Below are 25,789 nucleotides of genomic sequence, written 5' to 3'. Positions count from 1 at the left end.
GTGTGGACGTGTTCCATAAACAGTTTTTTAAATGCAAAATGAATGATTAGTCAGTGGTTACAATGAAAAAACAAAGCTATTTGTTCATTTCATTTTAACTGTCAAATTTGTCACATTCATTATGAAACATCTTTCATCAGGCGAAGAAGTAGTAGTCGGTTTTATTAGAAATAACATGTTCTCCTCAACTTTTGGCCCCTCAACCTTACTCTGTTGTGGGCACGTGGATGTGCTAGCACCTGGTCATGCTACTACTGCATTGGGAGTCAGGATGGGGACAGATAGCAAGACCCCCGAAGGCTGTGGGTGGAGCCTGCACTGTGAGCCTCTGGTCGTCCAGCGTAGTCAGATATGGTCTGTCTGCTGAAGCATCATGGGAAATAACCCAGGGCAAAGCCAGACGGTGAGGGCCTCAAGAATCGGATCTGGCTCAGTAGACACTAGAGAACTGTTGATTTTTGCAAAGACCCATTGTTTTCACCAAACATCTTGCAGGAACGTCGCATCTCAGGGTGTACACATGGCATTCGGCTGAAGAACCAGTCATTTGTAGCAATATCATGGATGAATTGGGAGGTCGGGTTGGGTCCAGGAACCCCCCAGAATTACCTGTCATCGAGTCACTTCTGACTCATGGCAACGTTGGAGGACAGAGTAGCCCCACCTCAGTGGGTTTCCGAGATTAAATCTTTACGAGGGTACAAAACCTCATCTTTCTCCCCAAAGGCAGTTTCAATAACTGTTGACCTGTGGTGAGCAGCCAACACGTAACCCATGAAGCCACCAGAGTGCCTACAAAGGAGAGATTCTTGAGTCGAAGAATCACAATAACTGCTTGAGACTGGAAATGGCTTTGTTCTCATGTAATGAATGTGTGTGTTCTTTTTCTCCCCCTCCGCCTGATTAGTGGATCTCTTAGAGCTCAATACGACAGACGAAGTTTTCAAACAGCATAAGCTGACCCAGAACGAGCAGCTCCTCAGTGTCCCGGATGTCATCAACTGTCTGACCACAACGTACGACGGGCTGGAGCAAATACATAAGGACCTGGTCAACGTGCCCCTCTGTGTGGATATGTGCCTGAACTGGCTGCTCAATGTGTATGACACGTAAGTGTTGGCTTTGCCCTTTCAAATGCAATCGTTGAATGGAATGGGATGGCAACAGAAAATGCCTGATCTTAAAAGTGAATTTTAAAAAATGGTTCTTTACATTCAAAATAGCTTTTCCACTGTAAATATTTATGTAAATTGTTTAAAAGGAATGATTTTTCCAATTCGTCGAGTTCTTACCCAGCAAAGGAATGAAAAAGGATCGTGTGTGTATTATTTTAAGATTTTGCTTCAGCTTATAAAGGCTGCTATGATTGTTAAAGTGGTGCTTTAACCCCTCTCTTTGGTAAGCGATGACATACATGGGCATACCCAGACGTCACAGTTTCTAGTATTTTTCCGTAAGAAAGCAAAGCCCAGTTTCCTTTGTCTTCTTCCAGGATGACTTACACTATTCCTTCTTCTACTGGACAAAATGGTGTATTTCTGGTTGTAACGTCAAAAAATCAATTTGGCTCCACATATTTTGCTCTTCAGTGTCTGGATGACAACTTGATAGTGATTTTAACTGGCATTTAACGGGATTTAATGTGATGTAGTTGTTGGTTGTATTTATTGCAATGGTGGTTAGATGCATACATGACGTTTTCAATAATTTATGCTATCAAATAGTCTCATATCTAGAATTGAATTAGGTGCTCACTGACCGTGTTACATATAGCACTCTCATCTTTTCTGTAAAACTCAGTTGCCATTAATTTGGACAATGCCTTTTGTGAAGTAATCAATTCTCGAAAGACCTGCTGTGAGCTGATATTTCTGCAACAGTAGGAATTATTCATTTTTTAGTAGGGGGCTAAAATATGTGAAGATGGAATTTAAAAAAATGTAGAGCCATTGCTTTTTTTCACACTGAAAGTTATTTTCTCTGAATTATCTGTATGAAGTTGTGTCGACCAGCCTTTTATTTGCTGAAGAGAAAAAGGAGAGAGACGATAGTTTATAAATGCCCACATTTAGCAGCGAGTTGATTCTGAATTTGAAGTCAATGATGATTGAATTGCTTTACAGATAGTTCAGCTAAAACTTTACTTGTTTTTATTAGGAAAATATTTTTCCACATTGACAAATAGAACAAAAAAATCAGTAAGTATTGTGTGCTGAGGGCTCTTAAAAACTCACAAAACAGGTAGTTTGAGTGTTTCTTTTACTACAATGAATATTGGACCTACTGCTTACATGGAGAGGAAGCAGTTTGGGAGCGGTTGTGATCCTTGTTCTAGGTAATTGGTTAAATGGTGGCATTTTCCCACTTTCCGCCATCAGACATGGACACATGGGGAATGCTATTCTTAGATACTTTCTTATTTAGAAAGACAATATCTTGAAATGTCTCCTTCATTAAAAAAAAGAACAATTGAAGCTATATTTCTTATTTAGAAAGATAATATCTTGAAATGCCTCCTCAATGAAAGCCGTAATTCTTGACTCAAAGGAATGCAGCAAGACACGCTGGCTCAGAGGGGTGTGCGGTCATTCTGGCTCTTAGTCTCAGATCCTGGCGGTGGTGCTGTCAGCTTCCATGAGGTTGGTTCTGAGTGGTGGCTGTCTTGTGAGTAACACAATGACATGTTGCCCAGCTCCAGGATAGCCTCATGATCGTTGGCATGTTTAAACCTATTCTTTGAGGCTTGTATCCATCCTGGATGGCTTTTCTCATTTTCATCGACACTCTATTTTACCAAAACAATGTTTTTTCTAAAAATTAGTCCTTCATGGTGACGTGCTATCAGATACTGTTAGACAGTAATCTCAGCTGGGCAGAGTACAAATCAGCCCAGCTTTGTCAAATATCTCTGATGACTTTGGCATATGCATTTATCTGACCAAAGTTATTGACTCCTTTCAAGCCACACTTCCCTTTGAGAATCTGATGGAGACCGATCCTCCCTCCAAAGCCCCAGGAAGCGTATGGACCTTCCTGAAATCTGGAGACCTTGAGAATGACACAGATCTAACACTTCCTCTCATCAGCTATTCTGACACTCAGTCATTAACTGTTTTTTTTTTATTGCCTTATTTTTTGTAGTGTGATGCAGCCCAGTACTTCTATTTTCAGCTTCGACCTCTCTTAGAATAGTGAATGACACACTCTCTACATCATAGACATCTAGCACTAGAAGGGCTTTGGATATTGTCCATTCTGCCCTCCTTGTTTTATTGATTGAGATACCGATTCACTGAGACAAGAGAGTGTACCGAGAGGCACCCATTGCATGTTAGTAGTAGATAGAGAATGACGATTGAGGAGTTTGGATAATCACTTGATTATTCCCAGCATGTTTCCATATCTAGGAAATAGAGTACTATATCGACTCTTTTAAACAGACTGTTTACTTCTTCAGCTGGTTTCACTGTAGTGGCTTATGTGTTGCTGTAGGATTGGAAGCTTTGCTGCTGGCATTTCGAATACCAACAGGGTCACCCACAATGAACAGGTTTTAGTGTAACTTCCAGACTAAGACAGACTAGGAAGAAGATGTGGCAGTCGACTTGTAAAACATTTGACCTCTGAAAAACCTTATGAATAGCAGTGAAACATTTATGATAATAATGCCAGGAGATGAGCCCCTTAGGTGGGAAGGCACTCAAAGTATGATCAAGGGGTTGGTTGTTGGGCTGAGCTGCTTCATTAAAGTAGAAACTCCAAACCCAGACCTCCTGCTCTTGAGTCGGTTCTGATTCACAGTGACCCACCCTGTACAGCGTTTCCAAGACAACAGATCTTCACAGTTGTAGTGTAGTCGCCCTTACTGACTTGGATGCAAGTAAAACCATCAGGATCTTCATTTGCTGATGGGGCACAGTTCATAATGAGAAGAAATCGCTGCAAGCACTCGTGAAGAATTGGAATGTGGCTTATCTGAAGTGTGACGCTAGGAAGTGGACGTCACCCTGAGTCAAGTAGAAGGTCAATGAAAAAGAGGTGTCAAACGCATCACTGAAGACAAATGGGTGCATAGGCAAATGTGGCGAAGAAAGCTGATGGTGCCCGGCTATCAAAAAGTATAGCGTCTGGGGTCTTAAAGGCTTGAAGGTAATCAAGCGGCCATCAAGCTCAGAAGCAACAAAGCCCACATGGAAGAAGCACACCAGCCTATGCAACCACGAGGTGTCGAAGGGATCAGGTATAAGGCATCATCAGAACAAAAAATCTTACCATAGTGAATGATGGGGGGAGTGCGGAGTGGAGATCCAAAGCCCATTAGTAGGCCACTGGAGATCCCCTTGCAGAGGGGTTCGGGGAGGAGATGAGCCAGTCAGGGTGCGATGTAACAACGATGAGAAATACAACTTTCCTGTAATTCCTAAATGTTTCCTCCCTGCTCCCACTACCATGACTCGAATTCGACCTTGCAAGTCTGGCTAGACCAGAGGATGTACACTGGTACAGATAGGAATTGAAAATACAGGGAAGCCAGGGCGGATGAGCCCTACAAGACCAGTGGTGTGAGTGGCAAAACAGGGAGGGTAGAGGGAGAATGGGTAGGAAAGAGGGAACCGATTACATGGAACTGTGTGTGACCTCCTCCCTCGGGGACAGACAACCGAAAAGTGGGTGAAGGGAGACGTCGGACAGGGCAAGATATGACAAAATACCCATTTATAAACTATCAAGGGCTCATGTGGAAGGGGGGAGCGGGGAGGGAGGGGAAAAATGAGGACCTAATGTCGGAGGTTTAAGTGGAGAGAAAATGTTTTGAGAATGATGTACAAATATGCTTTACACAATTGATGTGTGTATGGATTGTGATAAGAGTTGTATGAGCCTCTAATAAAATGTTAAAAAAAAAAAAAAGAGAAAACACTAGAAAGGACTTCAGTTGAAAGCAGAAGAATGGAGCCATCAGGGTGGGGGGAGAAAATAAAGAAGGACCTTGCTTTGAACAAGGTTCTATTTTTCAGAGAAAAAAAAAAGAAAAAGAGGAAGACCCTCGACAGGAAGGACGGACACCGAGTACAACAGTGGGATAAGCCTGACAACCCCTGTAGCACCAGGCAGCATTTCCTTCTGTTCTACATGGAATCACTAGGGGGCAGAACCCACTTTTGGGCACCTAACATCAACAACAGCAAACTGTGTGCTCTTTTTCTTGTGGAAATTTTATTTTCACGTGTACGTCCCCACTGCCGCCAAGTCGATTCCGATTCACAGGATCAGGTGAAACTGCCTTGTGAGTTTTTGTGGTGGTGAACCACTGCGGGAGCAGAAAACCTTTGCATTCTCCCAAGGAGCGACTGGTGGTTTTGAACTGCTGATCTTGCAGTTTGCAGCCCACCCTGTAATCCTCTACACCACCCGGGCCACTAAGGACCTCCTCCTAATGCCCTACACTTTGTTGGGGCCTGGGACTCTGTTTTCACCTGCTGTGGGTGACAAGGCGTCAGAGCCCCACTGCTGGCCGCTGGGTGACTTGGCAGCAACTTCTTACCTTTTGGCATCTCAGTTTCTCATCTGAAAAATTGAGATAAAAATATTTCATCTGCCTGCCACATAAAAGGTGACCGGGAAGGGTAAATGCACTAATATATGTATAAAAAAGAGTTCGTGTGCTATAAAGATAGAGGTGGTTCCCTTTTTGAATTCACAGCTCTGCTCAGTTGTCATCTTCCAAGGTTAAACATGTCTTCATTTCCCAATACTCCTTCTAGATTTCATGGAACTTATGTACTTAAATCATGATTTGAAGGAATAGTCTGGAGCAATCAGATTAAATATTTTGTCCCCCCGGAAAATTGTAACCTTGTTTACTGCTGTGTTAAATCGTGTTCTTTTCCCGTATTCCACGATGCATATAATTTCAATTTTATAACTTGCATATCTTTCCAGTTAAATGGTTTCAAGTGTCCCTTACATAAACTATCAGGGAATTACAGTCATACGATACTTTAGTGCCCCCTGATTGTCTCTCTCATACAGACATGTTACTTAGGAGGCAAGCCCCCATCACTCGACGTCATATAACTCGTACACCTTTATCAGCCCCCTAACCTTGATGAGCCTGGTCCCAGGTGCTTGCACACCTGCCTCTGTGCCCGTGCTTGGGCTTTCCCTTTGACACTCAGATTGCTGCCTGGAGCATTGCAGCCGGGGCCTGCTTTCAAGATCCAGTGTTAGGCTTCTCTCTTTTATTACCTGTTGTGAAACTAATGACATCCCAGCCCCTGCGATCTTGCACTTGATTCTTTATTTCCATGAAAATTGGTCTTGTGTTTTTCAACGATTCTCTGGTTTTCTGTCTTGTCTTACCTCCCCAGCTAGTTTGTGGGCTGCTTACTTGCAGGCACAACGGTAAGATCAGAATGAGCCTTTACAAACGTTGACCGGGCGGTGAACGGTGACGGCCACATTCAATAGTCTTCCTGATGATGGTCCTTTCTTGCTCTGTTGCAATAGACTGCGATCACGGTCTATAATGCATATTCCTGGGATAGTTCTCCCTTCCATCATTGCTTTGTCCTGAGCCACGTTCAGCTTCAAGTCTTAATCCATCGACACAACCTTTCGTTATATTCTGCGGATCCACTGGTTGTGCTTTGAGAATAAAAATTTGAGTTTTGAAGGGAAGAAAACAGATCGTCTGTGTACATTTGATCATTAGAAAAGGTCTCATGACATAAAATAGAAATGTATAGCCTGCTTGTTAAGTTTAGGGTTATTTTGAAGCTAGTGCTTCTACAATTATGGGAAACTAAGCTGTATATTAATTTAGAAATTTTTATTATAATGACTATTCACCTATTTAGGAATTATTTTTCAGGTCAATCTGCATACATAGTAAGGACGTTCAAGAAATTGGTTGGAAGTGATTGTGTCTAGATTGTAAACTCTGTGTTATGAAGAGACTGTTTAGACAGTATATTTTACCAACGCCTAAGCAAGTTTTTCATATATATTTCACACTTTATGTGTCATAGCACTTAGACAGACATTTACTTCCATATCTATAATTTGAGAATGTAAGAATGTATATTAGTATTAATACTACTACTACTAAAAACTCAAAATCACCCGCACTGCCATTGAGTCAGTACTGACCTATGTTGAAGTTTAGCCCCCTGGATGTTGCACATCGTTAAGTGCTCAACCACTATCTGACACGTTGGCATCTCAAATTCTCCAAGAGATGCCTTTGAAGAAATGACTGCTGGTGTGCTTCTGAACGAGAGAACCTTGAAAATCCCCATGGGGTGACCATCAATTTAACCACAACTCATTACAACACAGGCATCCAGAAATATTTGGCCTACTGCCCCCTATTCAGGGGGAAATAATTACTCATTGCCCCCCTGGCAAAGGAGAACTTTTAGACTATAGCCTATAATCCAGGATAAAGTGTAGGTATCTGCTTTTACAGCCCTCTTGAATTGTTCCAGTGCCTGCAAGGGGCAGTATTGCCCAGATTGAGAAACAGTGAACTACACCCAATAATAAGAGTGTAGTTACATGTTCTTTTGAATGGCATACATGAGTAAGCATGATGTACCAGGTTGCTTCAAATGGTTTGTGGAAAAATTCCATTATCTCTCCATTCTATTTTCCACAAACATTTTGAAACTCTTTCATATTGATTTAGTTTGGTATACTTTTACTGGTAGGTTTTAAGCGTATCATTGTATTGAGAAACTGTGTTGTAAGCAAATAATAGTAACTATCTAGACTGGAAAAGGAATCTGAATTTCAAACAGCTAGGATACCAATAAAGGCCTGTTGGGCCCCCTCCCCCCCGACTCACTGCTCTTCTATAATAAGGATTAATTTTTACTAATTTTTTTGGTAGCTTCTGCATTCCCTTTTCTCCATTCCCAGGGTCTTGTACAGTGACAGTCTTTGGGTCGACAATTCATATAATTCCTTTTAACTGATGGAATTTAAAAAAACCTCTCTGTTTATAAAAACAGGCTTGTTTGTTTGTTTGTTTGTTTGTTTGTTTTTTCCCAGTCAACTTATATGTAGAATTGAAATGCTCTCTCCTGTGCATAGTATGAAACTATTCCCTAGTGTTCATTAATTAATATATTTTGTATTTAGTTAAAATTTTATGTTTCCCCAAATAGAATTCTACACCTGTCTCTTTGAGAACATTGAATCTTAATTTATGAAATAGTCATTTATTCAAACTGTTTTGACAGAGACCAAAATAAATGGTGACAGTACATTTTAAGTATTTCGCAAGCTTCAAAGGCTCAATACGCTTTGATATTTGGTTGGTATCTAATCAATTGTCTTACATTTGTTTTTAGATGTGTCATTGCTACTTTAGGAAATCACATGTGTGTTTATATATAGTAGCTATTTTAGGTCTTGCATTTATCATTTACAGACAACTTTTAGCTATAATATTTATAAATTAAAATATTTTCAGTTCTATAACTATAGTTTCTATCTTGCATAATTCATTCTCAACACCTGTGTTTTTGTGTGACTTCAGACTATGTATTCTTTCATAATAGATGAAACACATCACTAAAATGTCATGAAATTACAGAATTGAGTTTCATAACAACTAATTGTCAAATGTATAGATAAGGTAAAGGTAAATAGTGAAATTTAGTGATTTCTTTAAAAGATGTGACTGTTTTTAATGACTTCCTTTCAAGAAAATGAATATTAAGAAATAACTCATATACTTCTATGAGTTTGAACTATGTCTGACATTGAAATGCTTATAATTTCAGGGGACGGACTGGAAAAATAAGAGTGCAGAGTCTGAAGATTGGATTGATGTCACTTTCCAAAGGTCTCTTAGAAGAAAAATACCGATGTAAGACCATGCCCTACACTAGTAGTATTTTTATCTATAATAAGGCTAAAGATTTGTTGGGGATTGCCTTTGTAGGATTTGTGTATCATGATCATTTTCATCTTTTAACCTTTATTAGGCATGCACCAAGCCAGACAAACAGTGCTGGTGCCAGCAGTTTGGGAACTCTGTGATGATGGGCTCCAGAGTAGAGTTGCCTCGTTAGGGTGACGACCCACTACTAGTTGTATTGTATGTAATTCTTAGTATGATCTCCCCACAGCGTAGGTATTAGAGTTTCCATATTCCAGCCAAGAAAGTTTATGCTGTGCTGGGTGAAGAATCTACCTAGCTAGTAAGTGGTTGGGCTAGCACTAGATTTTTCTGACTGAAGGCCAAGACATTTTCTGTTTCTGTATGCTTAAAAATAATAATAACGAGGTCGATTAGAACCTTTTCCGCATTATTCTTGCCATCCACCATGCCATCAGCCCTGACTCACAAGACCCCACGGAGAACACAAAGAAACGGTGCCAGATTTTGTACCACTTCCTGATTGTTGGTCTGTGTGAGACCTTTGTTGAAACCATCCATCTTATTGAAGACTTTCCTAGGCTTGGTAGTTCTACACTGAACATGAAGTCCCCTCCAATAACCTGTCTCTTCATAGTAAGCAAATGGAGTTCTCAGACTATTCCACTGCTTACATTTTAGAAGTAAAGTTCCAGGCCTTTCTGCTGGTCTGGAAGCTCCCCCAAACCTGCCCAGCATGTGAGACTGTACTGGTATCTTAAATACCAGTAGCTAGCTTCCAGCATCACCACAGCACACAAGCTACCGCTGTACGGAAACCTGACAGGGTAGTATAAAACCCCAAACCAAAGTCACTACCACTGAGTTCATGCCAATTCATGGCGACCCTCTAGGACAAGGTAGAACCGCCCCTGTGAGTTTCCAAGACTGTAACTCATTATAGGCGTAGAGAATTGGGCTTCATAGCAGTTAGCAGTTTGATGCTTAACCACTATGCCACCGGGGCACCTTAGTAACGACAATATATAAAAAATGGTAACGATTTTGGAACTCCCATCTACCACATAAATCAGTAGTGCCCTATTAATTGCCAGTTTATGAAGAGCGTTAGTCTCCCAGAATGGGCACAGGGAGCTAGGTGTTCTAATTTCAGTTCCACCACCTGATGGCAGTTTGCTTTAGGGCAGGGTGATGTGACTTCTTTAATGCTGGGAGGCCAGAGGTTTAGGAAGCGGAAATTTTCAACTCAGAAATGAAGCTGACCATTCCTGTTTTGCAGACATTTAGAGATACATGCTGAAAAAGAGTCAAGAGATAGCCCTTGTTGCATAAATTATAGCAGTGCTGCTATGTCCCTAAATGCTTCACTACTATGAAATATCTTTTGACTTAATTTGGCCCATGAACTGTGAGTAATTTTACCCCACCATGCATATTCCTGAGTGATTCTTTCCAGATCAAAATGAACCAGTTGCCATTAATTGATTCTGTTCCATTGCAACTCCATGTGTGTCACAAAACTATGCGAAGTAGAATCTTCAGTGGCTGCTGTTTTGAAAGTAAAGCATCAGGTGTTTCCCTTGAGTCACCTTTGGATGGTCTTGAACCTCCAGCCTTTTGATTAGCAGCCAAGAACAGTAATCGCTTGCATCACCTGGCACCTCCTCTTTACAGATATGCCCATCTCCGTGGGGAGAACAACAGAGGTCATTATGAACAGAAAGATACCAAACAACCTCAACAAACTGATCTGTCTGCCTTGTAAACTAGGAGCTCTCATGGAGTAGTGGGTTATGAACGTTGGGCTTTAACCACAAATTTAGCAGTTCAGGTACTCCAGCCTCTCCTAGGGATAAAGATGAGGCTTACTGCTTCCTTAAAGATTTACAGCCTCAGAAACCACAGAGGCAGTTCTGCTAGTCCTATTGAGCCATTGGGAGTCAATATCGACTTGAAGACAGTGAGTTTTACCCTGTTCACTTCGTATGTTTTCTGTCCGACATGAGCGTGTTCTTGTGGGTGGGTGCTGGAGAGTCTATTCCAACTTAGGTTAGCAAGTGATTGCTTAGACCTGGCACCAACAGAATTTTTAGAATAGTTGTGTCGGCTTTACTTCACATATCATCCGATTTAATTGTTCGATCTTGTTGAGATTTGGGCCATCATCACCACAGTCGATTTCAGAGCCTTTTCTTCTCGTGCTCGTTGTTGTTAGCTCCCCGTTTCCTTCATCCTCCCCTGCCGTGCCCCTATCCAGTGACTGTCTGTAGAGCTACCTCTCCTGAATTCATAGACCGAAAGTCATACAAAACACACACAGGAAGCAAGCCAAAACCAAAAACAGTAACAATGGCTAGGCAAAGCATAGAAAAACCTCAGTCAAAAAGAAAGTAGAAAATATTAACAATGGAAACAACTTTAAAAATGGGTCAAAAGGGAGATCAAATAATAAGGTATTACATTGTAACCTAACTACATCTACCATATTCGATGTTACAATGTTCTCTTGCTGATACCAAGGGTATTCACATCCCTTGAATATGGTCAGAGCGGATTCTTCATAGACTTAATCTAATCTGCGTGGGGACTCTGCAGGTAGATTTTGGGTTTCCACCGCCATCTATAGCCTTCTGCAAACCAGGCGCTCACAATTTAAGCTCTGATGTGAGCATACATACTTTAAAAGAGTACACACACACTTTTAAAGTATATCTATAAAATAGTGTTATTTTGCTGAGGCTATTTGATTTTGAATTCTGGTCTCGAGTGTCCCTTCTATAGTCTGACAGATGTATCGGTGAGGAGGGATGTGGATTTGTGTGAAATGAAAAGCTGATTGTGGGATCAGGAGGTGAGCTTCCTTAATGGACTGTGGGCTGAGCAAGCCGGGCCACAGCAGCTTTGCACGCGGCTGTTTTGTCTTGTGGGGCTGCTTTTATCCCGGAGCGAAGGGGCTCCACCAGCAGAGTTATCAGTAGATTGAGTTTCCAAAGCCAAAAAAAAAAGTGTTTTACAAATAAGAGATGAAAATTTAATGAGAGCATCAGTATACCAAAATTGACAGCATTTGTTTGTTTGTTTTGTTTCTAGTGACTTGAGTTTGGGTCTCCTGGGCTCTGGGCAGCATGTAGAATTTGGGTTCTCTGACAGAAACAGTTGTATCAGAATATGGCATCTATTCTGAAACGAAGGCAGTTCAGCTTCTAGTTCAGAAGCTTTAAAAAAAATGCTTCATTTACTTTTCCAGATTAGTGATTTCCTCCTCCCTCTCTTTTTAAAACAGTGAGCAGGGAATAACCCGAGGCCAAAAAAATGTTTTTTAAAAGGAGCAATAGAGTGTAGCAGCGGAGGGAAAAAAGAAAGAAAAAAGAATTCTACACCAGGTGACAGCTAAACAGCAACTTGCCCGTTAGTCCACGCACACTTGTGCTCCTGCAGCTCGGAAACACAGGCTTTCCCAGGAAGTGTGCTGCGGCCCACGCAAGGGCAGTTTATTCCTTTTCTGTAATGGAAATGCTTTCTACTAATGCCAGGAAGCGTAATACGTAATAAAATTCAATGTTAATCTTTCAGATGGTGGAAGAAGAAGCAAACATTCCTGCACTGAGAATTTCTGATATTTTCATCTAATCCGTTAAACATGCCATTTTAGGACTTAATTAAATAACAACTCTCTGGGGTTGAAATCTTTAATCCAGTTTTTTTTTTTTCCTGAGAGGGCTGAGAAGCGAGAGATGCTCTGAGGTCGGGTTTGTTTTCAGTTGGAGGTCCTCGGCAGCTCTGATTCCAGTCTTGATTTCCCCAGTGAGATTAAAACACTTCCTCATTATTATTTGCTTCGTTAGAATGAATATTCAAGGTAATTTGCTCTCTAAACCCAACGATAGAGGTGCCTTCGGGTCAGCTGGCATCCACCTGAGTATTGATTTTGACCATGGCCAACATCACCCCTGTGACCCTTCCTTTGCTCTTCATGCCTTTATGAGAATATCCCTTGATTAAGTTTGAACAGTATCCTGGCTGTCCTGGTCAGCTCCCTGCCCTCATCAAACAGACATTCATATGCCATCCTTTTCACTGGCCAATTACATCTCATGGGCCCTGACTGATTGGGATGCAAGTCTTAGACAATGACTTTCCTCGGACCCAGTCTCCATGTCTAACACCTGCTTCTTAACTCTATCTGCAGCATCAAAGCACAGTTTCCAGAAGAATTCAGGCCTATGCCAAACTGTTAAGGCTCTTTTTTCCCCCTTATGCCGTGTGAGTGATTTTGTCTTCATAGATTGTAATCTAGTTCTCTACCTCGAAAAACAAAACAAAAACAAAACTTGGGCACAGTTGAGCTCTGTGAAAATGTACAATGCCCCTTATAGATGATTAAACATAAGTTTCAACTCTGTATTTACCTAATAAGTCTCTTTCTTGTAATAGGTTTTAAATGAGCAGTATAAGAATCTTGGATAAATATTTTTTGGCTCTGATAGGGCTACTTTTTAGAAGGGAAAAGAAACCAACAGTAAAACTCTAAACTGTGTGAAACAACAGATGATAATATTGCATTTATCTTCATTGAATTTTCTTTCCCAACGTATGTTTATAATTAAAGTCATATTTCATGATAATGATTGTGTCGATACTACCAAGCTTGGTTCGGTGGTTTGACAATACACCCTTGACAGTGTTAGACCTGGGATTGTATTACTGCTCATGGCCAGGGAGTTGGCCCCAACGCAATGCTTGCATACACCATGGGACCGGAACCTTATGATCCATCAGGTTTTATTGGCTGATTTTTCAAAAGTAGAAGACGTATTAAGAAACTAGCCCCGTCTTTGGACCTACCATTGTATATCATTTAATGCTCAAAACTGGTTTTTATGATCCATTAAATGTTTGCCCAGTTTTCCTGGAAAACATCATATACAAAACATTTCGATTTTATTTTTCAGAACTAGGAATTATCATTTCAAAAACTATTGATTTTTATACTACAACGGACTGGTTTAATGTAAAAATTCTCCATACTTGAGGTATAACATATTTACATTCTCTGATGTATTTCAGGAAATACAACGGACTGGTTTAATGTAAAAATTCTCCATACTTGAGGTATAACATATTTACATTCTCTGATGTATTTCAGGAAATATGGCAACCATTTTACTCTTCAAAATGGTAAATAGAAGCTAAGCAAATACTAGAAATGAGAGCTATTGTTCTTCCATCAAGAATATTATAAAACAGACCAGTGTTTTCTTATAAGAAATTAAGTGAAAAAGTGGCTTTTACGCAACATTTTCTTAAAAGCCCTTTAAATTTGTACAAACGTATTTCATCGTATGGAGTAATGCAAAAGTACTTTTTATAACTGATACTGTGATGTTCTCTTAAAAATAAAAGATGCCTTCTTGTTCTTTTTAGTGTTACTTAAAAATAAATTTGAATATTGTTATCTTAATAACAATAAACTTAAAAAGCCAAAACCAAACTCATGGTTGGTGAGCCAGTTCTGACACGTGGCAACCCTCTAGGGCAGCGGTTCTCAACCTGTGGGTCACGACCCCCTGGGGGGCAAACGGTCCTTTCACAGGGTTCGTCCGATTCATAACAGTAGCAAAATGACAGTGATGAAGTAGCAATGAAAATAATGTTATGGTTCGGGGGAGTCACCACCACATGAGGAACTGTATGAAAGGGTCGCGGCATGAGGGAGGTTGAGAACCGCTGCCCTAGGGCAGGGGAGAGCTGCCTGTGTGGATTTCTGAGACTGTGACTCTTTATGGGAGTAGAAAGTCTCATCTTTCTCCCTCAGGGTGGTTGGTGGTTTCAAACTGCTGACGCTGTGTTAGCAGCCCGAGACTCAACTAGTACGCCACCAGGGCTAGAAGCCAAAAAATATATATGTAATAGAACACTAGGAGTAAAGACAAAGTTGATAAAGGAGTCCGACAATATTTCAAGATTTGTTACTTAAGGTCCATTTATTGCTCTGATATATTGAGAGGGGTACTTTGGTGTGAGCATATGCTCCAATTCAAGAAGGGAGATCTTTATTGAGAGTATAAATTACAGTGTCATGGGTTTATTCCACTGAAAAAGACAATTTGTAGTAATCCGTCTATTTATATGTGTGCGTGGCTCTGGGGGTGCTCCTGACTGCAAGGTTGTAATGAGTCCATCCGGAAGTGTCTGGAGAGAAAGAGCTGACCAATCCGGCCCCGCAAACTCAATGAAGCACGTCTGCTCTGACACACGTGGAGTCACCATGCGCTGGAGTCACCATGAGCTGGGACAGATTCAGGAAAACATGTTTTTTAATACATGGTTCTTCGTAACAACATGGTTAGCCAGAGCCCTAGTCACCGATATTCTGAATATTCATGAGAACTGCCCAGGTGGTCAGTGTTGCCATGCTGGACAACTCTTCTGACTGTCCCCCTGACTTGTGTTCCTCATGGACGCCCACCCACCACCCACCCCCCAGCTCGCCTCCCCATAGGGGCATTTTAAGCCACAGAGCGCAGTGGGCGGAAGAGGGCTAACCCCTGGCCTCTCCTTCCTTGTAGATCTCTTTAAGGAAGTGGCCGGGCCGACAGAAATGTGTGACCAGCGGCAGCTGGGCCTGTTACTTCACGACGCCATCCAGATCCCGCGGCAGCTGGGGGAAGTGGCGGCTTTCGGGGGCAGTAATATCGAGCCCAGCGTCCGAAGCTGCTTCCAACAGGTAAGCACAGAGGCGCCCAGGAGCGTGTTGAGCAGCGTTCACGAGGTGGGAGTTCACGTGCTCACCTTACTGTCTACTTTCTTGCCTTCTTCTGGGTCCTTGATCCTTGCCTCGGGACCTTGGACATGTGTCCTCTCCTGAGCACACCTTTACCTTCTGCCTGCAAACCGCTTAGAGGCCAGCTGAAACGGCACTTCCTCGGCACACTGTTACGTGACGCCTTCACGCGAGGTTACGGGCTGTGGGCCCCCTCCTGACTCCCACCTCTCCCTTCAGTGCTCTTTGCAATTTCCTACTGAATCGTGTATCTCCTTGTTTGTTTGGCGTCCCCCTCAATCTGAGCTCCACCAAGGCAAAGGTCTCTGCGTGTGTGCTGCGTGTCTGGATGCAAAGAAGCTTCAAAAAGTGCATGGAAAGGACCCGTCATCTTTAAACTTCATTTTCCAGTGAACTTTTTGAAGCCTCCCCGTGCATGCACACCAGCACATGGGGGTTTCTAAAAGTTTGTGAAAACTTCCATTGTCTCACGATTGCATTTGTCCACAAACTTTTTGAAGGCCTTTGTTTCTTAGCGCTGCTGTTGCAGAAACACCATGAAGAGGTGGCTTTCAGGAATGGAACTTATTTTCTCGCGTGTCCAGAACCTAAAGGTCTGAATTTGAGGCATAGCACCAGGGGCGAGGTCCTTTTCTATTTTGGTTTCTGGTAACTGTCAGCAATCCTGGTAAATCTGATTCTGTAGTCTGTCTTCTTCCTGCCTCTGTCTGTCCAGCCTCTGCTTTTAAAACCCAGAGGGTTTTAGACCTAGAGCCCCCCTCGCTGAGAACAGTGGAGCCAGTTAACCCAAGACAGGGCCATATGTACAGATGTGTACAGATGCAAACATCACAACCAAACCCAATGCCACCGAGTCAATCCCAGATCCTAGCGCCCCTGTGTAGGATTTCCGATACTTTAAGACGTTCGTTCTGGAACCAGACAGCCGCATCCTTCTCCGGTGGAGCGCTGGTGGAGCTCTTCCTCTTTCCTTCTTATGTTTATCAACTGGGTGTCTTCGCTGCTTTTTTCAGCCGTGCACTTGTAGAATATTCTTGCCTTGAAGGACCTAAAGACTTTGAAGCTTCATGTACCTGACCCGATCTGTGCAATTTTCCTTTACTTCTGCACGGATTAGCAGATGATTGTGAAGCGCACACACCTGCTGCAGCTAAAGTGCAGACATTTCTTTCATTGCAACCTTATGTATTTCCTCACCAGAACAACAACAAACCGGAGATAAGTGTGAAAGAGTTCATAGACTGGATGCGTCTGGAGCCCCAGTCCATGGTCTGGCTGCCCGTTTTGCATCGAGTGGCAGCCGCCGAGACTGCAAAACATCAGGCTAAATGCAACATCTGTAAAGAATGCCCAATTGTTGGATTCCGGTAAGACAACCGATGACTAATAGTTACAGGGAGTTATTTTCGGTCCCATTTTTATGGTTGTCCCACTTATGCCTGCTTAGGGCGTTTTCCTCTAAATAAATAGGATGCTCAGTGTAGTCTATCCATCTGAAAAATGGTAATTGCTTCTAATAGCACTGCATGAAACTTATTATAATTATTATTTGCTACTTTGCTCTAGAGCTAGCCATTGTTGATGAGTTTCTATTCATTCGTATCATGGAAATGCTCATGCACAGTAATTGGATGACTGATTATGAATAATGGCCCGAGTGGAATTAGGTGCTGTCCTGAGACATGAAGGTCAATGTTAGTGAGCACAAAGCAACCTTTAGTTACTAACAGAAGCAACCTGATTAATTTTCTTTACTTCTGCCAAGCGTCTCAAGCCTACTTTTGGCGTTTCATGGGAGGAGCCTGGCCAACCACCACACTTTAATGTGTTCCAACTCAGCCTTTCCCCCGAGTTTTATCGGCAAACAATTCCCATGTCATACAATTCAGTAGTTCAGTCACTTCCAGAAGAGCTGAACAATCAATTTTAGAATATTTTCTTCAATCTTGTACTTATTGTTACTAACTCTTCATCTCTCCCTAAGTTCCCCTGCCATACTCTTAAGGAACCATTAATCCAGTTGCTGTCTCTATAGATATAGCTATCCCGGATTTCATATTAAAAATATTTTTAAAAGACCCAAACCTAACAATACCAAAAGAGATAAAATCCTCAATCGAAAGAAAGCAGAAAATATTAAAAACTAGAACAAACCTAAATGGATCCTAAGGGAGATCAAATGATAGGATATTAAATTTGAACCTAACGGTATCTGCAGCAGGTCACTTTCCAGTGCATTCCGCGTGATAGCCAGGCTATTCGCATCCATGGTTCTGGTCAGAGGGTATTCCCACAGGCTTATGGGTGGAAAAAGGAGCTCAAACGATAAGATATTACGTTTTAACCTAACTACGTCTGTCACAATCAGAACCCCCAACATGGCCTGTTTCAGGGCCTAAGTTTTGTCTCACATTGAGTCCTCTTGCCTGTTGTGGCAAGTTATCTGTGCATCTGACCCCTGAGGGAGACTGTGTTTCTTCTGCAAGAAATCTAATACATACCTCTAGGAGATTTGCTGCAAGCAAGCACTTCTTAGTGGGAGAAATGGTTTAATGTGCTCATTGCTCACCAAAATTTTGGAGGAGCAAGTGAAACATCAGCCATCGAAAACCCCGGGGGGCACAGTCTGCTCTCACCCCCATGGGGTTGCCATGAGTAAGATGGCCTTGATGACAATGGATTATGGTGGGGAGAAGAGGCCAGGGCATTAATTATGGAAGCGCAGAGGCCCCTGGAACAGTTTCATGTGCTCCTTTTCCTTCATGCCGGCACAGCGATTTCCTACCGTGTGAAGAAGAGGCCTCTGATGAAGAGTCAAATCAGAACAGCTGGATGGTCATTGTTGTGTATGGACCCCAGGTCCTGAGTGAAACACAATTGTTTCCGTTTGCCTTGATTTCATGAACATAATCCGTCGGGATGAGCATCTTTGCATTCTCTGTAGATGGCTAACTTCAGAAATAGAGCTCACACTTGCAGCCCTTCTGTAACTTCAGTGTATCTGCAAGATCATCTGCAGCGTGCCTGCAGAGGGTCTTCATGCCAGTCCAGCAACGTGTTGAAGAGGCTAAAAAGGCAGGTACTTATCAGGGTGAAGCAGGGTCATCATAAGCCTAACAGCTGGAGAGCCGATGCCCAGTGGAAGGCACAGGGCAGATGAGGGAAAGAAGGTGAGAATGGCACGAGCTCAACTGCAGCAGGCACCTGGGAACCGCTAAGGTGGAAGGCCTGCTGGAGAGCGAGAAGGAAAATAGTTGGAGAAGGGGCAACCCTAAGATACTGGTGTGAAGATCATCTGAAGAAGAGATAGGATCATCAGAGCTAGTAATAGCTGTCACCGACTGTATGCTTATGAAATGCCAGGCCCTGTGCTGAACATATATTGTCATTGACTCTTAGTGTACACCTTCGAAAACCAGCATTATTATGTCTACTTTAATCACGAAGGAACTAAAAGCTAGAGATTAGGTAGCTTGTTCAAGGCCGGGTGTCCAATAAGCAAATGCAAAGTTGGGGTTCAAAATCCAGATCTTAAAAAAACAAAATCCAGATCTTTATAACTGTGGAATCCTTGCTCTTAAGCCATATGATATTTTAAGAAAAGAATGAGAAGGAAAACGTAATAGATTTTCTTAAAGAGGAGAAGGTTCTTATTAGGAAATAATTGAATTATATTAAACAGAAGAGAACACTTGATTTAGGATATTGATTATTAGAGTAAGTATATTGCTAGGCTGTATAGAAAATGAAATATGAATCCACTGGAATTTCAGATGGATTTGGGACGAGCTTGGTTAATGTAAGCCCATCTTTTATGAATATTGCTTTAACTCAGAGATGCAGTGAACGCGCAGAGGACTGCACACAGAGAGAAGAAAGCAGATCAAACCGTATTTGGTCACAACTTAAAAGGTTCATTTTCTAAAGTAAAACATTCGTTTAAAGCTGTACTAACAAAGCACTAAAATTTAATAAAGCTGTCTTGCTTCTGAGGACCTGAATGTGCATCTCATTATCTTCTGCTTTCCATACATTTGAAATCTGTCATAAGAGAAATATGAAAGAGCAGTTATGATGATGAACAGCATTAAGCGCTCCCTGGTGCTCATGTAGAATTGTGCCTATACCCAGAGACCAACGGGATCCTGGATGGTTTACAGTCAAAAAAGTCTACGTCAGGGTTGTATCTTACTCATCCAGTATGTTGAGCAAAAAAATCCAAGGAACTGGACAGTATGAAGAAGGTGACAGTCAGGATTGGTGGAAGATTCACTGACAACCTGTGATATGCCGAAGACACCATTTTTCTTGCTGTCGGTGAAGAGAATGTGAAACTCCAACAGAAAGGAAACCTGTCTCAGAACGGGACCACAGACAACGTCGATATCAATGAAGACAAACTTGATGTCAAAGATTGCATTCTACTTGGATTCGCCGTGAACATCCGTGGGAGGAGCAGGAAGGCAATCCACAACACATGGCAATCGGCAGGTCTGCTGCAAAAGACCTCTGAAAGTGTTGAAAGGAAAAGGTGTCACTTTGAGGACTAAGGTGCACCTGACTCTCAAGCCATGTTATTTTCACCTGTCTCGTGCCCGCCATAGCTGAGCAACGAATGAGGAGGAATGGAGAACTGAAGCCTTTGAATTTCAGTGTTGGCAAAGCGTGTTGAATCTACCCTGGTCTGCCAGAAGAATGAATCTGTCTGGGTGGTGGCTGCACAGCAGGTGAGGTGTATTGGCTGGGAATCAAAACCAGGTTTTCTTTAAAGTGACGGAAAGTGAGAATTCTACTGGCCATCAGTACCCGCCGCCAGCAGAGTACAACCCCAACTGCTCTCGAGTTCATTCCTTATAGAAAGCTTATAGGACAGGGTAGAACTGCCTCTCTGGGTTTCCCAGACTGTAATTCTTTAGGAGTAGGAATCCTCATCTTTTTTCTGTAGCGCTACCGGTGGTTTCAAACTGCTGACCTTGGGGTTAGTAGTTTAATGTTTAACCGCTATGCCACCAGTAGGCATTCAGTAGTAAATGTAAGCTGATCATATGGTTACTCATAATGTCATTATTAGGATAGTAGCTAAGCTGATCTGTGTCATTGAACTGTCCCATCAAGTAAAAATACCATACAGTTCAAATTTGAACAAAATAGAAATAGGTAGGCCTGATTAGCTTTTAGGTAAATTAGCTCCTGGGTAAAGGGGTAGCTCTCTCTCAATAGCTACAGAAAGGAACCAACGCCAAATAGAGAGTAAAGATAGAGGGAGATGAGCATTAGAAAGAGCGGGACTCTCTGCAGACTGTTTTCTTGCATGCTACTACTTTGATGCTTACTAATTTTCCCTGAACCTTCTAAGCACTCCCAGAGTTTTTCTCTGATTGCTTCTAAGTGAGGTCTTAGATGCACAGAATAGTTTCAGTTAGAATGTCATACACCTGCTTCTGCTAGAGTAAAGAAGCTAGAGGGTTAATTTCCTTTTCTATCAGGGAAGCCACGCGGTCAGCAATCCAGTACTGCTGTGGTATTTCCATGGTCTCCTGAGCCTCAAGCTCTATCTATCTTGCCTTCTTCTCTGCCTTTCTTAGCACGCGGTGGGTTCATCTTTATCACTGCTTGCTAACGAGATAGTGGGGAGGTCAGTTTCCAGGAAGGATGTACAGAAGAGGGTACCTCGCTCAGTTGATTCAGTCCTATAAAACCCCCACTAGAATCTCCACCCTGTGGACCCAACTTGTGTTGCACTGGCCACCCCTACGCTCAAGAAGGGTTGAGAAATGGTATGTCTGCAGGCCCGTGGCCCGCTCAGAGGACAACTCTCTACTGATGGAGGGAAGAAGAGAGGCTGTCTCACACAGGAGTTTTCTACAGTAAACAAAATTCACTTAAAAGATGCCGGTCATGTTTGTCAAGTCTTGCTGATCGGTCAAGGATTATTTCAAACCAGGAAGCTTTCCTGCTGATGTAAGATGCCTGTAGGTTTACATGAATTGATTTTCTTGAAAAACAATTAGTAAGGGAAATAAATGGCAGGTTATTGCAGAAGCTACTCAGCACTTAATAATTTAATATTGACCTCATCCGATCTTAAATTTTATTTATATTTTCACTTTGTTTATCTTATCCTGTACAATATTGGGAAAGTGTTGGTCTGCCAACCACAAGGTCGGTGGTTCAAATCCACCAGCCACTCCAGGGGAAAAAGATGTGCCCTTCCTTCAAAATGTACAGCCTTGGGTCACTGTGAGTGATCCAAGCGTTGACTTGATAGTAGTCGGTTTTTAAGTTTATGTTCTTAGAAGCCAGAATGGTAAGAAGTCACCTCACCTACATTGGACCTGTCAGGAGGAGCCAGTCCTAGAAGGACATCACACTTGGCTAAGTCAAGGGTCAGGAAAACAGAGGAAGATCCTGCCCAGGAGGGACTGAGACAGTGACTGACAACAGTGCACTCAGAGGCCCCCAACGACAAAGGACATGCGTATTCCTAGTTACCACCGGCCATGCAGGCAGAATGGAGAATCGAGAGACGATATTGTACTAGCTAGACCTTTGCCTACCAGAATAAGATTCTAAAGTTGATATCCACTGCTCTTCTTCTGTGAGAGATTAAAAATCAATTTCCATTTCAGGAATGCACCAAGGACAGAGCTTTGTTGAGTTGGTTTCTTTATTTCTGACTATTTAATGACTTTCATTTTTCTCCCCCTGATGGTTCGTTTTAAACCCAATTAAAAATGCCTTCGTAAATGAACAGTGCTTTGAGGGGAATTTGAGATTCACGTGTTGTTCATGGTATAACTGACATGTTAAAATTTGATCTCTCAAGCTCATGGATGCGACTCTTTTCTCTGCCATTTTGCCTTCACATTCAAACATGACAAGATTTTTTTTTTCACATGGGTCTCTGTCCTCTTATCATGCTGAATGCAGGGAAACATGCTGTAGAAACTTGAATTAACTTTTGCCCCTACTGGCTGGAGATTTCATTTATTTCCCCGGTGGAGTTTGAGGTTCTCTTTATTGTAACTTGGAACTGAGACACTAAATAAACCTCATGTCGGTGAGAATTCTGACTTTTATTTCCATGGTGATACTGACTGAAGTTTTGTACCACAAATGGTTGTCTTGAACTAAATACTCGGTCTGCAAGCCAATGCATTCTCCTGTTTTCCTCTCTAGGTATAGAAGCCTAAAGCATTTTAACTATGATGTCTGCCAGAGTTGCTTTTTCTCTGGTCGAACAGCAAAAGGTCACAAATTGCATTACCCAATGGTGGAGTACTGTATACCTGTGAGTATCGAAGTATTGGTTTGTTGGTTGCTTTATTTTGTTTGTTATTTAGCTAGTGTATAACGTTTTATTCAATTTGACGACTTTTTTTAAAGGGGGAAAAAAGGCACATTTGAATTACTAGAACATGTTTGTTGTTCTATTTTAAGTCAGTACATCTATATTGAATTTTCATACCTTCACAGAAAAGTCATAACTTATTAAAAATTAATAAGAAAAGGTAACTTATTAAAATTGTATTTGCATTTGTAGTTTTATTGCAAATGGAACTTTGCTGGTTGGAAACACTTTAAAGTGGCCATTCTGATTTACTTTTAAAATAATGCTATTTAAAGGAACTCATTTCTTTTTGGCATACTTAACATATGTCTTCATAATTAAATATTGTATTCACAGTAGCAAAATGTAAAAATGGAAAAAAGGGATAAAGCGAGAATCAACCCCCCACTCTCTGCCATGGAGTCAGTTCTGACTCATAGTGACCCCACTGGACAAGCTAGAGCTGTCCCTGTGGGATTCTGACCACCTTCCCGGGAATTGAAAGCCTCGTCTTCTGTGGAAATTAAGAATATCATTCATAAAAAGTTGACCTCCTGAATAAGCTACTTTATAACATTTTCCCCTGGCTCTGATATTGTTAAGATTTTAATTTATTTTTACATTTACTTGATTTGGATCCTATTTTTTACTAAACATTTTATTTCAAAAGTGTTCCCCCAAAATTTTTCTTAGAAAGTATTTAATTAAATGCATCATTGCCTTTACTTTAACTTACCATTCCCTAAATGTGGCAAATTTTCCATTTTCTGGGATAAGCAACACTGCTGTAAATATCTTTACTTATAAAGATATTTCCATGTATTATATAAATGCATTTCCATAGGAGAAAGGATTAGAAGTAGATGACTCAGGTCAATGAATACAAGTATTTTCATACCCAAAATACTTGTTGGCAAGTTATATGCCTGAAGAGCTTCATTCCACTTTATGTTACTATAGCCTTACAAGCTTTGGATGCTGGGTTCTTATTGTTCACTTGGTGTAAAGCTTTATTTGTTTATTTTCTTCGTGTTACCCTGATTTCTTGTCAACAGCTGTTTAGTTTTCCTTCCAAATAGTGAACCACAATTTATTCATAGAGCTGTATGTTTTCTTTGGTGTAGGGAATTGAGTTACTTTTTTGGATCATAAATTGCCAGAAAGGCAGCAATAGTTATAAAATATATACATATAAATCTCTCATGCTTAGCTATCTTATCTCAAATAAATAGGTATCCTATATATGAAGTTAAAATCTCTAAGAGATGGTACTGAATAATAAGAGGTAAAATTTCCGTAGTGGATAATAATTTTAACCAGGAAAAAATTACCCCCCTCCAAATTTGTGAAGTGTCACTTATTTCTTAGTATTAACTTATGCCCGCACTCAGTTAGTGAACATTAGCATGGCCAGACGCTGTTTCCAGCTTTGATAAATCACAGTGTTCTACCGAAAGCAATGAAGATTTCTGACTGTCGGGTTGCTTACCTCATAGGCAGGAAGGAGTACATGTGACCACGAGCAAGATTATTACAGATGGTAACCAGTGCCTTTTAAAAAGTAAATGGATAATGGGAAGAGGAGATGCTTTAAGAACTCAGAGGTCACTGGGTCACATCGGAAAGTTAGTATTTAAGTTGAGAATGGAGGATGAGAAAGAGTCAGTGGTGCAAAGAACAAGTGTAAGAGTATTTCAGAGAGAAGAGCCAGCGTGCTCAGTGGCCAAGAGATGGGAAAGAGGTTTGGACAGCTGAGGCACGGGAAGAAATGGGCACTTTGCACGGGAAGCATGCAGTGGGGCACACTGGTTACATAATTTGCAGCGCTGTTCCCGTTCTGAAGTTTATATAGTGATCTGATTAGTAACCTTCCTCTAAATCATTTCTACAGCAGGTTTTTTTTTTACTTTCTGTACCTGATCACATGACTTTCTACAAAATAACGAAGTATATATTTAATAGATTGAATTTTGGAGTAATGAATCACTTGATTTATCTGCTTTCCAACATTTATTTTTCTTTCCATGCATGTCAGTGTTTCCCAAAGTGGGCGATACTGCTCCCTGTGGGGCACTGGAATAGTCCAAGGGGGCTGGGAGACACTTTATCTGGGATTGTGGGCTGTAGTTACCAGGTTTTCATTGCCGGGAGTGGTGGCTCAGTAATTTTTTTTCCCCATAAGAAGGGGGTGGTTTGGGAACCTATGAGCTATGCTCTTTGAGTTTTTGTTTTCCTCTTGAAAAGAAAAGAAAGGCACTCCGGTAGTGAGGTCGGGTAAGCATTGGTCTGCTAGCCACAAGGTGAGCCGTTCAAATACACCAACCCCGTCTGGAAAAAGAAGAAATTATCTGCTCCCGGGAAGATTTACAGCCTCTGAAATCCTAAATAGAGTCACTCTACATCCAAATTGACTGGCTGTCTGTGGGTTTGGTTAGGTTGCTTCTTTTAAATAAGCTATTTATGGTTCATTCATCTCTAACCCAACGTGCTTAAACTCATTTAATGTCTGCCTTAGAAAATGAGCTCCAATGTGAATTTGTTCAGTGTAGTGACAGGTAGTCCCGCTTGAGTGTTAAATGGATCTGACCTTTGATTATAGATCTTGATGTTTGCATTCTTTTGTAGCACATCTACGTTTGTGGTCAGGAAAAGGCGCAAGTTACATTACTTACTTGATCTCTTTTCCCATCAAATGTATTTTCCTGCTGAATCGGAATGCTTCTGTTCATAGAAGCCTTCTGCAGTTCGTAACTCTTATTGTAAACCCGCAATCTCATAGCTTATC

The 25,789-nt window shown here is 41.5% G+C and overlaps 1 protein-coding gene across 1 annotated transcript in view; it reads left to right on the top strand.

Annotated features, from left to right (window-relative positions):
• Positions 1–25,789, top strand: part of UTRN (utrophin) — a 619,010-nt gene that overhangs the window by 535,191 nt on the left and 58,030 nt on the right. The window contains exons 60-64 of the mRNA XM_045294578.1: positions 908–1,109; positions 8,793–8,878; positions 15,460–15,617; positions 16,875–17,041; positions 22,854–22,965. Of these exons, the coding sequence (XP_045150513.1) occupies positions 908–1,109; positions 8,793–8,878; positions 15,460–15,617; positions 16,875–17,041; positions 22,854–22,965 (725 nt within the window). The remainder of the gene's footprint in view (positions 1–907; positions 1,110–8,792; positions 8,879–15,459; positions 15,618–16,874; positions 17,042–22,853; positions 22,966–25,789) is intronic.

This window comes from Echinops telfairi, unplaced genomic scaffold (assembly GCF_000313985.2).
Source record: "Echinops telfairi isolate 266 unplaced genomic scaffold, ASM31398v2 ScPeMD7_3533;HRSCAF=4204_0, whole genome shotgun sequence".
In the NCBI taxonomy this organism is placed as follows: domain Eukaryota; kingdom Metazoa; phylum Chordata; class Mammalia; order Afrosoricida; family Tenrecidae; genus Echinops; species Echinops telfairi.
This window is presented reverse-complemented; position numbering and strand designations above follow the sequence as displayed.